The sequence below is a fragment of the Papio anubis genome, chromosome 5 (assembly GCF_008728515.1).
Source record: "Papio anubis isolate 15944 chromosome 5, Panubis1.0, whole genome shotgun sequence".
NCBI lineage: Eukaryota > Metazoa > Chordata > Mammalia > Primates > Cercopithecidae > Papio > Papio anubis.
The window spans coordinates 128,968,500-128,984,671 of record NC_044980.1 but is presented as its reverse complement, the minus strand read 5'-3'; the positions used below and the strand labels follow the sequence as shown (position 1 = coordinate 128,984,671).

Below are 16,172 nucleotides of genomic sequence, written 5' to 3'. Positions count from 1 at the left end.
AGGAGGAAGAGGAGGAGGGAGAGGAAGGAAGGAAAGAAGGAAGGGAGGGAGGGATGGAGGGAGGGAGGGAGGGGAGGGGAGGGCGAAAGAGAGAGAGAGAGAGAGAGAGAGATTATGACTTTAGAGTAGGGCTGACCTGGCCACAATTCTCAACTAGATGCAGCACAGCTAATCCATAGAGGGAGGAAGGCAGGTGGCCTGGGTTGGGGGTCTTTGGGATTAGGAAGAGTCATGGGTAAAGGCAAACTGAATGAAGATTTCCTAAACACGAGGGACCCAACCAAGAGGACCCCAGGCCTTCCAGGATAGGGAAGAGGAGAAAAGGTGGGGAGGCAGCAAGCACAGTGAAGAAAGGACAGGAGATTTATCGCCTTGGCAGTTCCTGAAATGGGATGTGTATCTGTGAATAGGATTTGATTGAACAGGAAAACAGTCAATAGAGCAGTGAAGTGGAGAGAGAAAAGAATGGATTTTTGTAAATGTCATCTTTTACTTTTTGACTGCTCTCTGGAGCATGTCACCCCCAAGAGATCTTCTTTGTTAATTTAAAAAAAAAAAAAAAAGTCATGTGAGGATGAATGAGACTCGTGTCTTAGGATACTCAAAGCTGTTCTGAGTGCCAGCCATGCCGATGATGAAGTCAAACAACCTCACTCAGGCGAATGTTTGCTCCAGAGCAGCCCATCCCCAGGCCACCCTGCCCAGCTCACAATCTTCCCTTTGACCCACCCACAGGTGAGTGGCCTGTTCTCTGTGGAATTTTGAGCTTGTAGGGTAAGGCAGGAGTCCTCTCATCTGTTTCTATAGACTCGGCAGACCCAGTCTTATAGAAGGGAAATTTGGGTTGGAGCACACTGCAGGTATCCCCCCAGCCCCACTCTTGACCTCCCCCCAACCCCATTCCTGCCATGTCCAAGGGCAGTTGGAGTCTCTAAAGACTATTCAGGAGTCCACTTCAAAAGTGAGCTGTTAGGAATCTACAGGGAGCTTTTTCATATGAGCTCTGCTCACCCTAGGGGTGCAGTCCCAGGCCAGCTCACAAAAACCAGTCTCACCATGTTGTAGCACTGTCCCAAGGGGAAGAGGTAGGGCAGTCATTCTAAGACAAAGGGAAAGAAAAGAAGAAAGACTTCTCTACCAACTGCAGCCCTCAACCCTCAACCAAGCCCTGCCCTATCTCCCGGTGTATTCCAGTTCTAAAATCACATACCGCCCCCCTCCAGCCACTCCCAAATTCTCATTTTCTCCATCTGGCAGACCTCAATGAAGAGGCTAGAAGAAAATGGATGGATTAAATTGGTTTAGCCCAAGGTGTGAATAAATACACAGTATGAGCAGCTTTAACAGATCAGTGGTTCTCAAACCACATCAGATTCACCTGGGGAGGTGGCTGAACGTGGGACTTCCCAGGCTCTTCCTCTTAGAGAGTCTAATTGCAGTAGTTCTGGGTAGGACCCAGAAATCAGCATTAACAAGCCCCTGGAGGATCCTGGTACAGCTGGTCTAGGACCACAGTGTGAGAAATGCTAATCTGATCCAACCTCATCATTGCGCCAATAGGGAGATGGAAGTCACTCTCAGCTTTGTGTACTTCAAAAACAAGGAGCTTGTTAAGTGAGTATCTTATTAGTAGGATTTCAGGCTCTATGCAGGCATTTTTTTTTAAACACAAGCTACTGAAGAGGTAGCCAGATCCAGTGGGAGCAAGCTCCAGAGTCCGATCCTGTGAGTAGTTCCCAATTTTTCAGCCTCCTTTCACTTCAGAACCAAGAATTTTCTCAAAGGTCTGGGTTGTTTTTCATAGCCACTTCTGTGTCCAGTGCTAGCCTGAGGGGAGGAGCATGGGTCACTGGTTGGTGAGCTGGGGCCTGTCTGGGCATGACAGATAGTACACCTGCTGGCAACTCATTATCTCCAAGCCACTTCTATTAGAAACTGCAAATGACCACAGGCGAGGAAGAAAAAGTGTTCAGACAAGGTTTATGCTCTCAGAGTACAAAATCGAAGTATCCCAAGACATGGGTAAGGAAGTGGAGAGAAAAATCGCCTGAGAACACACTTCCTTTGATAAAGTCTTTAAGAAAAGTTCTCAGTTCAGACTGTTAGGAATTTTGTGATTGGGGACATATTTTTAACCTTATCATAGAAGTCAGTAGACAAATAGGATTTGCCTTTTGGAGGTTTGTTTTATAGCCAACTTTGCTGAAATGCACGTATTCCATAAACTGAAGACCTTCTGCTTATGTTGTATGGAACTCTTGGGGTCCCAGCACTCTGGTTACAGGGTTACAAAAAAAGAAATAAAAGGTCCATGGTTCATATATGAAATACAGCTGAATGACAATGCATAGAAAAAGGGTACCTAGGCTGGGCGCGGTGGCTCACACCTATAATCCCAGCACTTTGGGAGGCCAAGGCAGGTGGATCACTTGAGGTCAGGAGTTTGAGACCAGCCTGGCTAACATGGCAAAACTGCATCTCTACTAAAAGTACAAAACTTAGCCGGGCGTAGTGGTTCACACCTGTTTTCTCAGCTTTCCTCAACCTTTCCAAGTGGAAGGTTGAGGCAGGAGAATCAGAATCGCTTGAACGTGGGAGGCTTAGGTTGCAGCGAGCTGAGATTGTGCCAGTGCACTGCAGCCTGGGTGACAGAGAGAGACTATGTCTCAAAAAAAAAAAAAGGAAAGGAAGGGAGGGAGGAAGGAAGGAAGGAAGGAAGGAGGGAAGGAAGAAGGCAAGAAAGAGAAAGAAAGAAAGAGAGAGAAAGAGAGCCTTTCTTGTACCGTAGCTGGTGACTATGATGGGACAGCTACACAGAGAATAGGAGGGGCCGGAGGCAATGAGGTGGTCCAGAGTAGGAAGTGAAGGATGCTCTAACACAACCCATGGTGGGCCCCTGTCTCCCCTTTGGGTGAACTTGGCCTTCCAGACTTAATCCTGATTGGAGACTAAATGTGGGTTCTGTTTCTCAAAAGATCATCTCAACTCATCTTTTCTATAGGCTGTTGTGAAGTTAGCTTCATAGCATAGCTGGGTTGAGAGTTTTCTAATCAAAATAATACCTCTATTAAGGTTGTTCTGTCTCCCCAGGAGTCATTTTAATGGAAGTAGCTTCAGCAATGCTAGGCAAAATTAGAAACTTCTATTTTCCATGACACTTATGGGAAATTTCCATACTTTATAAGGGAGGGATTCAGGAGGCACTGATTCAGCCCCACCCAGCTTGTCCTTGCCATGCAGAAGCCAGATTCCCCTTCCAGCCATGGGAACTGCAGTTGAGGGAGAGGATCCTTAAGACTCTGCCTGCACACCCCCACCTGCCACGGACTGTCCCAGCCTCGAGGCTGAGCTTCACATACTCGGCTTAGAACTGAAATTGAGGCTTCAGATGATCCTTTTGAGCCAGTAAAGAACAGGAATAATAATAATACAAAATATCAAATTGTTGACCAACTCATGACAAATATGCACCTGCTTTCTCATTTAATCTACAGTGGAATGACACAAATACTACTACAGGAAACTGAGGCTCAGAGAGGTACCAGACTTGCCGAAGATCATAGGGCCAATAAGAGAATCTGAGTCCAAATTTGCATGACTCCAAGCCCATCCTCCACCTTTGGCCTAAAATTTCTATCACTCACACTACACTTTGAGATGGATGCTAAGACTCTAAAAGTTGAGTTGCTCTCCTATGGTAGTAAATTCTGAAGAAGAGCGTTCTAACTCAGATTTTGATTACCATTGAGAACCTGCTGATTCTACATATCTCAGCTCTAATATGCAGACTGTGATTCTCCCCTGGATAAAACAGGTTTCTATTCCAAAGTGAGCTCCCTCATTTGACAAACATGTATGGAGCAACTACTCTATGCCAAGTGGTATTTGTCCCTGAGGCCATAGAGATTAATAAGACAATTCTGTCCCTAGGAAACTCATGGATGAGTGGGGATTCTGCAGGGGGCAGAAAGCAACAGCTGTGATCCCATATGATCATCATCAAAGGGTACTTGAGTAGCACAGGGAGGAGGAAGTACTGAGCCCTGCCTGGCAGTCAGAGAAGGCTTCCTGGAAGGTGTGGCTCTAAACAGAGACTTTGGGAGGATGACTGGAAGGGCACTCTGGCCTGTGCAAGGCATTTTTGGAGAGCTTCATGTAGGAAGGCATTTGGGTAGACAGCAGAAGATTAAATCAGAGCATCAGGTAGGAGCTAGATTGTGAAGCACTTCGTAAGTCCTGATAGAATGTTAGAGTCTCCGCTAAGTCCTTTGTAAAAGGAGGAAGATGTAATTGGGTCTGCTTTCGGGAAAAGTGCTGTGGCAACTGCATGAAGGGTAGGTTGGAAGGGGTGAGAATGGAGGCCTAAGCTGGGTGCTGGGATTCTACTGTGAGCAAAGGCAGATGTGGCCCCTCCCCTCATGAAACTTGCAGACTGGTTGAGAAGATAGATGTTAATCAAATAATCACAGGAATGAGGGCATGTTTACACATCGAGAAAATGTTCTGAAAGACAGGAACATGAAAGAAAGGTAGCCACAAAAGGAGCTGAGCTAGATCCCCTGGGAGGCTCTGGCAGGAGCCCCGTGAGAGAGGGTGCACTGCTGCATGCAGGGAGTAGTGGGGCAAGGGGTAGAGTGGCAGGCTCTGGCTTCAAAGGGGATCCTGCTGAGGCTTCCCAGGCTGAAGTATGTTGTAAACCTCATCAGAACCAACGACATATTGAGAGAAATCCAGGGAGGGGTCACCCTGAGGCACCCTAGGAGCTTGGTCTACTGCCAGTTTCCCTGTGCAGAGTGTGCTGAACGTGTTTGCAGATGGGGAACAAGGAATGGCATCAGCCTAATGGGCTTTGTGAAGGACCCGTTTTTCCCAGGATCCTGGGTCAGTGTTGAAATATGGGCATCTCTGATCCAGAAGCTCCACAGGCTGTTTCACCATCAGACTTTATTACATTGTGAAAGTTACAATCTCCACCTTTCATGTTATAAATTCAAGTCAGGACCGGCTGGGCACGGTGGCCCACGCCTGTAACCCCAACACTTTGGGAGGCCGAGGTGGGTGGATGGCTTGAGCCCAGGAATTCGAGACCAGCCTGGACAACAGATTGAGACCCCATCTCAAAATTTAATTAATTAATTAATGCAAGTTAGGCATAGGGTGTTTGGGGGGATGAGAGAGCTTACTGAACCCACTTTCAGATGGAGAAACCATCACAGAAAAGTTCTAAGGCTTGATGGAGAAGGCAGCCGAGGTCAGTGTGGGGCCCAGTTCAGGCTCAGAGAGGCTGGGGACCTGGAAATGACCTTTATGTGTCAAAAAAGATCGTTTGGGTCTAATATAAGGTCTTTTTCTTTGTATAACTCTCCAACAAGTGATTAAAATGTAGATCTTTTCCTGGACTATTTTAGAAGAATTGTTACAACAGACATTCTATCATAAAATGTTTATGGATACATTTCTTCTCATGTTTATTTGTGACATGGATTCTAAAAGCCTGGGACCTGTGAGCCCCTGGAACAGTCTGAGGGCCACCAAGTTTTGAGGAAAAAGACCTGATGACACACAGAAAATGTGCTCCTGGGGATGCTGGCTTCATGGCACCCTCTCAGGCACTGCCCGGGGCCCTGCATCTGCTTCTCAGGCTGATGGTTACTGTCTGACAGGGGAGAGGGTCCTACCTTTTTATGTGCTAAAATTCAGTTCTAGGATGATAATATGGTTTAAACTGCCATTCCTCAAAGTGACAGCGGCAGGAAACTGCAGTGTCCAGGGTTAGCTCGAGATGTTACCAGCAGGGGCAGGTCTGAGACAAGGTGGGTAAGGCCAAGTGCCAGATCACCTTCTGCCTCGGTTTCCCAGAATTCCATTGTCCATTGACAAAAATGTTCACTGACCCGCCCCCACTTCCCCCAGCTACAAGCTGGACACTATTCTGAGTACTGAGGACAGAGTGGCGAAGGTCAGCAGGGCCTCTCAGCATGGAGCTCACATTTCAGAGAAGAAAGAGGCAAAAAGATAAACAAATAGGCAAGTAAGATAGTAATAGATTAAGTGCCGGGAGCCAGAGAAGTAAGACACTGTACAGAAGAGTCATGAGGGAGGGCCTCCTTCAGACAGGTCGTCAAAGAAGGTCTCGTGGAGCGTATGCTGACTGAGCCTGAAGCCTCAATGAGAAAATGAGGAGGAGCAGCCAGGCACAGAGAGAGGGGAAGACATTCCAAGAAAGAGCTCAGCCAGTGCACCCAGGCAGAGTGCAGTGACTGAAGGGAGAGCCAGCCTCGGGCTCCAGGAGGCGGGAGGAACCTGACTACACAGGGCCTCGACGGCCTGCGCTGGGTGATGATGGGCTTTGTCAGGGAAAGCCACAAACGGAGAGGGGCAAGATCTGATTTCTGTTTTTCAAGGACTTTTCTGAGAATTAATCGCCGGACTCCATAGTATTTCAGCCAGATATTGGAGCCTATTGCAGTTGATGCAGATTGTGTAAAAAACGAATACTAGGAATAAAATTAGTAACATTAATTGAGCAATTAGTATGTGCCAGGCAGTAATTTATGCATTTCACAAGCATTCCATTAACTCATTCAATTCCTCACAACAATTCTATGAAATGGAGATTACTGTTTTCCCATTTTACAGCCAGGAACGAAGCAGTGCAGAAAGACTAGGCTATTTGGCCAAAAGCATATACTCAAACCAGGTTTGCCTGGAGTCAGAACTTGCACCTCGATTGTTTCATCATCACCTGGACTCAACACTAGGATCAGGGAACAGGAAGTCAAAATGTGCATTAGGGATTCATTCGTTCGTTCATTCAGCAGACTTTGAATTTGTTGAATGCCTCCTGTGTGCCAGGCTCTGATGAGGTTTGCAGTTTCGAAGATGAAAAAAACACAGCTTCTTCCCTCAAAGAGTTCCCAGGCTGCACGGGGTACAGTGAAACCCCTCAGTATAAATAAATCTAGGCCCCACAGGCTTTACATATCCCAGTTCTTTGGCATCAGTTCTGTGGCCCCAGACTCTTCTACTTCTAGACTGTCTAAATCAAACTCCTTGTTTAGGACCTAAGGTAGAACTCAGAGGTTATTTGGAGGACAGAACTTTGCAGGGCCAAGGAAGGGATGAGTTCAGATTTTCTCAGGCATTTAACCATCCTTAAACCTGGTCCAACTGCTTTAGTCTCTGGGCCTGGGTATTAGAGAAACACAGCCTCTGAGAAGATCTTTATCCATTCCAAACACCTTCCTCCATCAGCCCAGCTTGGATGACAGGTGAGCATTATTCTCCTTCAGCAGAACTCTAGCAGAATGCCAGCTATTGTCTGCTGAGCTTGGGAAACAGCCTTTTTCAATTAAAGGCTGATCCTCCTGCTTAATTTTAGCCTGCTATGTGCTGATTTGAGTAGGTAACTGAACTGAAGTATTCAGTGGTAGGGGCTAGGAGTCCTGGCACTGAGGAGAGAGATATGGCAGTCTGAAGAAGCAGCAATTTTCCTGTCACCTCAAACCCTCTCCTTGTTGATCAGTTTGTTCTCTGAGGCCTGTATACAACTGCCTCTTCAGGCAACCTGTTATTAAAGTCCTGCTATCCAGGCGAGACAGACCTGGTGGAGAACTGCTTACCTCATCCCTGCTTTCTGCATGACAAATCAGCCCCAACCTTCCCACACACCCACATTCTCCCCTAGAGAAGGGTGAATCGTGGCCTATTCAACATCACTCACAGGCACTTTTCCTCCTTTACTTCATTAGGAGTGCTTCTTATGCTGGGGTGGCCTATTGACTAACTTCAGTCCCTTCCACTGCAGGCCCAGAGTCAAATATAAAAAGACAGCATGGCTGGAATAATCAGAAAGAGTATTTGCATGAAATCAAGGGTCTGTGATGATCTTTGAAGATTAGAAGAAAAATGAGGCTTGTTCAGAAAACAAGCAGCTGAATTATTGACTCCATTCAGCCCTGTTTGGAAGCACCTGAGGGGCTGAGGGGCTGTATGTATGCTGGGAAGGGCAGAGGCAAACCGAGCCTCCCTGCTTACAGTCTCATAGCATTCTTTTATCTTACTGGGCTTGCTTTTAGACTGGGACCTCCAAAAGGACAGAAACACATTTGATCTGGGCACCTGTGAATCCTCATCACCTGGTATGGTGCCTGGCACATAGTCAATTCAATAAATACATGAATCAAAATAATAACTGCTATTTATTGGACTTCATATTTCGCATAGGTTGCCCATTTAATCTTCATATCAACTGAACAATAGAAGCATCATGATGCCAATTTCCTAGTTGGGTAAACAGACTCAAACAGGCTTTGTCCCATGCCCAAGCTCATACAGCCACTATAAGGCATTGCTGAGATTTGAACCCAGGCATGCACCCTGGATCTTCTCACTCCTCCAGCTCTGTGTCATCTCCTGTGATTGACACAGTTGAAGGAATCTGTGGCAAACTCTAGCTAGCTAGGGTGGATGGAAAGAGGATGTAGAGCCAGTAGTTGCCATTGCTATCAGTAAAGAACCTCAAATCTAGTCTTAAGACCAGCTAGTTCACAGTGGGGCTTTCTGTGAGACAAGTAGCTTTATGGCAAATAGAAACCAGCCTAATTCCAAGATATTTTCTTCCTGAAAGCCAGCCCCATTTCTCCCAAATGACTGGCTTTCTACCCCATCCCCTGGGTTCCAGAGCTCATGAAAATTGTGGATGATGATTAATATATAACTCAGAGAGCCTCATAACCTCATAGGGCATTAGGGCCAGCTCCAATACCTGAGCCCTTAGGATAAGTGATTTACTATTGACTCATTCCAATGCCAGCCTTCTCTCTGAGAATATATTACTATGTGTGCCCAAGGTCAAAGCAACACAAGTCTTTTCCCACTCAGGGTGGTGAGGTCAAGTCTCATTCATTTCCTACCACATGTTAAGTTGGAAGATGACACTAGCATGGCATCTTAAGTTCATTGTAGAGCTCTAATCACCATAAAAAGCATCAAGTTTTCACTGAAGATTTTTTCCTTTTTTTCCTACCAGGATGTCTGTCATTTTCATATTGATTTATCAGCTCTTTGTGTAAGGATATCATCCATTGTTTGTCTTACGTTTGCAAATACCAATTCTTTTCTCAGTCTTTTGCCTTATGTTTTTACTTATTATGTTTTTCATGTGTACAAGTAAAGTTTTGTGTGGTCAAATCTCTCAAACTTTGTAGTTTCTGAAACTTCCCCCAGCCCAAAATTATGTAATAAATTCTCACCAATACTTTATTCTAGTGTTTTTACGATGTAATTTTTTTTTTACATTTAACTCTTCCATTCCATTCAGAAGTCATTTAGTTATATGGTTTGAACTATGGATAAAATATTGTATTGCTTACAGTTTAGCCCAGATAATTGGACATAACTCAGCCCATAAGGTGCCCTCTAACAACAACAACAATAAAAAAAAAAAAAACAGCAACATAATTAATCCATTCAGTTAGTCCACTTATCTTCATGACAAGAACATGAATGTACAAATGAAAGACCCAAGAGCCTCAAATGGTGAATCTAGTCATACTGGGTGAGTCAAGCCAATAGGCCCACCTTTCTTTAAAGGAAGATTTTATTACCTCATTAATTTTGCTCCATGAAAAGAGAAAGCAAGGGCCATAGATGTTCTCCCTTAACGGCTTAGAAGAGATCATTAGAAATGCATAGTTTAGGGTCAGGCACGGTGGCTCACGCCTGCGATCCCAGCACCTTGGGAGGCTGAGGCGGGCAGATCACGAGGTCAGGAGTTCAAGAACAGCCTGGTCAACATGGTGAAACCTCGTATCTACTAAAAATACAAAAATTAGCTGGGCATGGTGGCGTGCACCTGTAATCCCAGCTACTCTGAACGTTGAGGCAGGAGAATCGCTTAAACCCAGGAGGTGGAGCTCGCAGTGAGCTGAGATTGCACCACTGCACTCCAGTCTGGGTGACAAGACTGAAACTGTCTCAGAAAAAAGAAAAGAAAAGAAATGCATAGTTTGTCTAAGACCCTGTCCTGCCCAGACAGATGCAGCTGGTTGTTGCTCTGGAAGCATGGCTCCCACTCTGGCAGTCCCAGTGAGTTTGGGCGTCTTGTAGAGCCTCCTGGAGAAATGGCCAAATCCAAGTCCAGGAGTTACTCCTTCAACTACAGAATAGAAATAAAACAGATGTGCGGTACTGAAGATTGTCTGGAAGACAGACAACAAATTGAACAGATCAGCATTCCAGGCCAGGTTAATTGTCCTGAGCTGTGGGGGTCAGGTAAAGGAGGGACAAAGGCAAAGCCTCGAGATTTGTAAATATTACCTTGCTGGAACACATACTGCTTAATAAGCCAGGCCTGTTTATTCAGATTATTGACACAGAATACCTAAGACAAGGCACCAAGGATAAATCAGGGCTCAGTGGCAAAATTTATGGCAAGATGCAAATGAGAAAAAAATGGAAGCTGAATGTAGGCCCACTTTCCCTAGTAGAAATTCAGAGGGTTTTCCCTGGATGTGTTCTGTAATTGCTCACTTCATTTGTGTCAGCCAAAGGTTTCTGGGTTGTTCCAAGGTAAGAAAGGGAAGATGAATTTGGGTAAAACCTCTCTCTATGGCAAGTATGATCCATTCCTTGGTTGGTCCATGGCAAGTGTATAATCCAAGATCAGCCCTTATCTGCCCAGCCTCCCCCTCAGACACTGTTCTCCAGTTTTCACCTGATCCTGCCAGGAAGGGAGCAACTCTAAGAGAGATCACAACCTACTGTCACCTTCCAGTTTGGAATTTAGGGTTCATCTGGTGGTTTTGGAATCTGTCTGCCACTGTTCCTTCCACGAGTGTGATAACTGAAAGATTGCTTCATAATGGGACACAGTACTGCAGTGAATCACAACACAGGGTGGATGACATCTTTTTCACACAAAATGCTGCATCTCACATGAGGAAAACTGTTCTCCCCCTTTCCAGAATAGCACCAGGAGCTGGAGCTCTGCAATAAGGGCTTAATACCCTGTTGTTGCTTCTAAACCCCCAACTAAATTATTTCTCACTAATGCTAAAATGAATTCAATGTTTCAAACTCACAGTTTTAAAAGAAACCAAAAACAAACACTGACAATACAATCCCACTTCAAATATCAGTTTTTCAGACTCTGAAGGGTGTGCATAGGGAATGAGCCAAACAACTGGGTAGACACACACACATGCACACACGCACACACACACACCCCACACACAATCACACTCAGGAGAGCTGTAAATTCATGCGAGTCAAGAGTTGGATTTTTAGCCCAAGTGACGAGTACCAGTATTTTTGTACATCTTGTCAAATAAATACCAATCCTTGAGAAATGCTGATATTTTTAAAGATCTAGCTAATCCTGGCCATTTGTGGGTGAGTGTTGAAAACCTGAAATGTTAAAGAGGGAAAAAAAAAGTGCTTTCTCATAGTGGTACCAAAAATCTGGATGAAAACTAAAAGAACTATGCTTAACCATTCAGAAGTTACCAGATACACTCGCATGGTCTAAACCTCCCAACCAAAATCCAGCTTTCTTATTCGATCCCAGGTCATCAACCTGATACAGGGTCATGGCCATAGAGCATGGACTATGAAATGCACTTGGGTCTTATTCATAATACTGCTGTATGTCAGTTACTTCATAGTCTCAAAAAGGGCCAAAGAGCAGTGTCCTTAAAGCCGAGTCTAACCTGAACTGCCCTCAAGACACGTGCAGCATCTAACCTAAGTGAGCTGTAAGGTGAGGTTTGGGCAGTCACCTGGTGATTTTGAACCATGTGGGCACACCAGAATCTCCACTCTCATTCTTGATAATTCAGCCCCAGTTTAGAAAACTTAATACATGTGGGTAGCCTCAGCTCTGTGCCATGGAGGTCATATGAGAGCCCACCCAGAGCTGGTCATGAGGCTTAAGTGAGCTGCTCTGTGTTGAGTGCCTAGAAGTGTCAAACTCCAGGGATGCCATCCTGCTGTGTGGACACTGCCCACTTTCCAGGTATCTGCCATCACTCCCCTTCACGTGGGCTGTGGAGTCTGAGAAGAAATGGTTAGGGCTTAATGGAAGGAAGAGTGTACTTTCTGGAGCTCATAATGCACAAGAACAAACATTTACCCAGGTGTTTAATTTTAAATGTTTAAGTTAATTACAGTAAGAGAAAAGTGATACCACAACCAGGAGTCCTGATAAATGGATTGAATAACAAATAGCCTGCCATTTTTAATATTCTTTCAAAGTCTTCTTAGAAATATGAATGTCACATTATCTCAGAATGCAGGCACCACCAACCAGCCCAGCCCCACTCCAGGATAACTGGGCACTCCAAGGTAAAGCCTGACCAATGGCAACTTTCATTTTAAAAGTTCAAGCTGGCCAGATGCAGTGGCTTACATCTGTCATCCCAGCACTTTGGGAGGCTAAGGTGGGATGATACCTTGAGCCCAGGAGTTTAAGACCAGCCTGGGCAACATAGTGGGATCCCATCTCTACAAAAAATAAAACAATTAGCCAGGTGTGGTGGTGCACAGCTGTAGTCTCGGCTACACAGGAGGCTGAGGCAGGAAGATGCTTGAGTCCAGGAGGTCAGGGCTGGATTGAGCCATGATTGAGTCACTGCACTCCAGCCTGGGCGACAGAGTGAGACCCTGTCTCAAAATAAATGAATAAATAAAATTTAAGCTGATGCAAACTACATGAAAGGACTGTCTGTTTCTTTGCAGGGTTGAAGAAAGTTTTAAAACTTTATTTTGGTCCATATTCGGCTTATCTGAAGTAATCTCAGTGGTGCTGAAATACGACCACAAATTCATCGAGAACATCGGCTACGTTCTCTACGGCGTTTATAACGTCACCATGGTGGTAGTGTTGCTCAACATGCTAATAGCCATGATCAACAACTCCTATCAGGAAATTGAGGTAAGGCCAGGTCACCGAAAATGCTCGCTGTCCCTCATCTATTTACATTGCTGTTTTCAGCAATGAGGGGAATGATGTTAGAAGGCCATGGTTGTTAAATGTGTAGCCAGAACAACAAATAACAGGCATTCTTCCTGGATTGCTTCTAGAAATACTTCTGGTCAGTCTGCCCCATGGCCTTGCTGCTACCACTATGAGGCCCAGAGAGAGTAGAAAGAACTGGAGTCATGAGTCTTCTCTCTTTTAAACTTGTCTTCTCAGGACATCGTGCAGATGACAATGGCAATCAATCAGAATGACTCTCTTTCAGCCCCCCGGCCCCTTTTGCCTCTCACATGTTATTAAGTACCTACTGTAAGCCAAATCTGCACTAGGCACTGGTGATACCAAGATGACTAAGACACAGTTCCTGCCTAGAGAAACTCATAGTCCAGCGAGGAGATCATACAGGGTGATCAACAAATTCCAATGCCCTGGGGCCAGTGCAGTCAGGTTGTAGGGGGTGGTGTGGGGACAGAGACAGAGATTGACTATGGGGGAAGCTTCCAGAGGTGATGCTGGAAGGCCATTTAAAATGAGAACAATTTTGCCTGACAGATAACGGGGTTGAGAGAATGTATCAGGAGGCAATTTATGAAAATCTAAAAGGCATGAGCCATAAGCTATTGATTGCAGCTTTGTTTAGAATAGCAAGAAATTAAAAACAAACTAAATGAGCATTAATAGGAATCTAATTAAATAGACTATGATGCATCTGAAAAATGGGATGCTGTGCAATTCTATTTTAAGAAGGATAAATATGTTCTCTAGATGCTGATGGGGAAAGACTTTCAAGTTACAGTGGTAGGAGATAAAAATCAAGTTCCAGAACAATGTATATAGTGGGCTTTCTCTTGTGTAAGAGAGAAAGAAAAGGGAATGTGATTCATTTGTGATTGTATAAGCATATGGAAAGAACAAACCTCTGAAAGGTCCACAAGAAGGACACCATGGCGTGCCTGTTGAGAGGTGGGAGTGGGAGGCATGGTGGGTGGAATTCCTTCTCTTTATACTTTTTGTCCTTTATAAATCATATTGTTGTTTTACCTACTGTAAGATTAAATAAATGAGCTAAAGTTAAAACAAAATAAAAAGCACTGACCTATTGACACAACAATTCCAATTCTGGGAATAGATCCAATATGATTTTACACAGATGTTCATTAAAGGAAAAACCTGGAAATAGTCCATTGATAGGAGAATGTTTAAATAAACTATGATGTAGTCACACTTTAGAATAAGGTGTAGTATACTGTACATCCACCATGAGAAAGACCATTTTGTACTGACATGGGAAAATCCCTAATACATTATTAAGTGAAAAAATGCAAGTTGTAGAAAAATACATATAAAGGAATCTAATCTGCATAACACTACAAATGTAAACATATAGAAAGGAACTCCAAGGAGGCGACAGTGCTCTTGACCAGGCCTCCTCTGGGGGAGGGAATGAAAGGAGAGAGAAGATCTGAAATGGGACTTTCACATTTCCTGGGGCACCTCTGTCCTTAAAGTATAAGAAACAATGTTTATGTACTTCTTATACAGAAAAAAGTAAAGATCCCTGTGTATTAACTTGCTAGGGCTTTCCTAAAACATACCACAGACTGTGTGGCTTAAACATTAGGAGTTTCTTCCCTCACAGTTCTAGAGGTCACAAGTCCAAGATCAACATTAGCAGGGTTGGCTCCTTCTGAGCCTCTCTGCTCAGCTTGCAGATGTCCACCTTCTTGCCATGTCCTCACACACCCTTGCCACCAGTCCAAAAAGATAGGGGCCCCACCCTCGTCACCTCATTTAACCTCAGTCACCCTTTAAAGGCTCCATCTCCAAATATAGTCACCTTCTAACTTAATGGGGGTTAGGGCTTCTACATAGGAATTTTAGGGGGCACAATTTAGTCTATGTTACCCTCCCCGAAAAAGAGTACTCTATACAGTAGAGTGAACCATGAACCATGAACACAGTAGAGTGTATATGAACTTGGTTCATATACACATGAACCAAGGCAGGGAGGGGTGAAGCAGTGTGGTATGCTCAGCGCTGCAAGAGGAAAAAAGGCAAGAGGTGAGAGGAAGAGGTGAGCCTGGCCATGAAGCCTCAGCTGTTGCCCTCCAGAAAAATACAGCACATCGTGGATGGACAAACAACACATATATTTGTAAACCATTTTACATACTTAGTCACCAGTGTGGATAATGAGCTCTTGTCCACTAGTCCTTCCTGCCCTTCTGGGCCTCAGTTTCCCTCTGTGTAAGAGAAAACCAGATGGTGCCTGGAAAAACTGCAGGTCTCTGCGCCACTCTCCCCGGCAGTCTGCCATATCCTAACAGGCATGTAATGCTTTGGCTGAAATGACAGTAGCATGGGAAACCTCGCGGTTGGCTGTGAGGGATGCCCACTAACTGAGGGCAGGAGTAGGCAAGCCCACGGCATGTGATGTCAAGTTATCCCACCACGGAAAGGGGCCCCGACATGCAGAGAGTGTATTACAGCCCCACACCTCCCCTCTGGGCTCTGGACTTCTGGGGCAGGTGAGGACACATGTTCTCACCTCTCTTACTGGACCATGGAAGGTACCACTGGAAAATGCCAGGCGTTCATGATCACATGTAGTTTTCGTGATGCAAATATTTGTAAACCCTTCCATGAGAACACTAACTTATTGGCTCAGTAGATCTTAAGCCCCTGCTGTCCAAATCCACAACTCACCTGCGCCTGCCCCTCCATTCAACTCCCCCCACCCCAGCCCCCTGCCTCTGCAGGCAGCACAGCCTTCTCCAGCAGAGAGCTCTGCCCTGCTCCATTCTGCTCAACCCGCCTCCCCAGCCGCTGCCACTGCATGGCACCCTGCCTGCCTGTGTCTTCACCCCTCTCTTGCTACCTAATCCTTCCTGTCAGCATTTAAATAAGTCTCTTGATCTTTAAAAAAAAAAAAAAAAAAAGAACTATAAAAAATCCTCCCTCTATCTTACTTTCCAGCTCCCAACCTCTTTCTCCCTTGTTCCTTACTGCCAGCATCCTCAAGTTATTTACACTTCTCACTGCCTCTTCCACGAGTTAATTCTTACAAATTCTCTACCCCCCACCCCACCCACCCTTGACCTGGTTGAGAACTGCTCACTCCTCGGATCTGAACCCAAACACCAGCCAGTTTTCCCTGACCCCCAGACTGGGTCAGTGGCCTCAGTACCTAGAC

The 16,172-nt window shown here is 45.1% G+C and overlaps 1 protein-coding gene across 1 annotated transcript in view; it reads left to right on the top strand.

The window, feature by feature from the left end:
• The window catches only part of TRPC7 (transient receptor potential cation channel subfamily C member 7), a 141,024-nt gene that overhangs the window by 109,116 nt on the left and 15,736 nt on the right, over positions 1–16,172 (top strand). Inside the window, exon 8 of the mRNA XM_003900135.4 lies at positions 12,739–12,934. Coding sequence (XP_003900184.2) covers positions 12,739–12,934 — 196 coding nt within the window. The remainder of the gene's footprint in view (positions 1–12,738; positions 12,935–16,172) is intronic.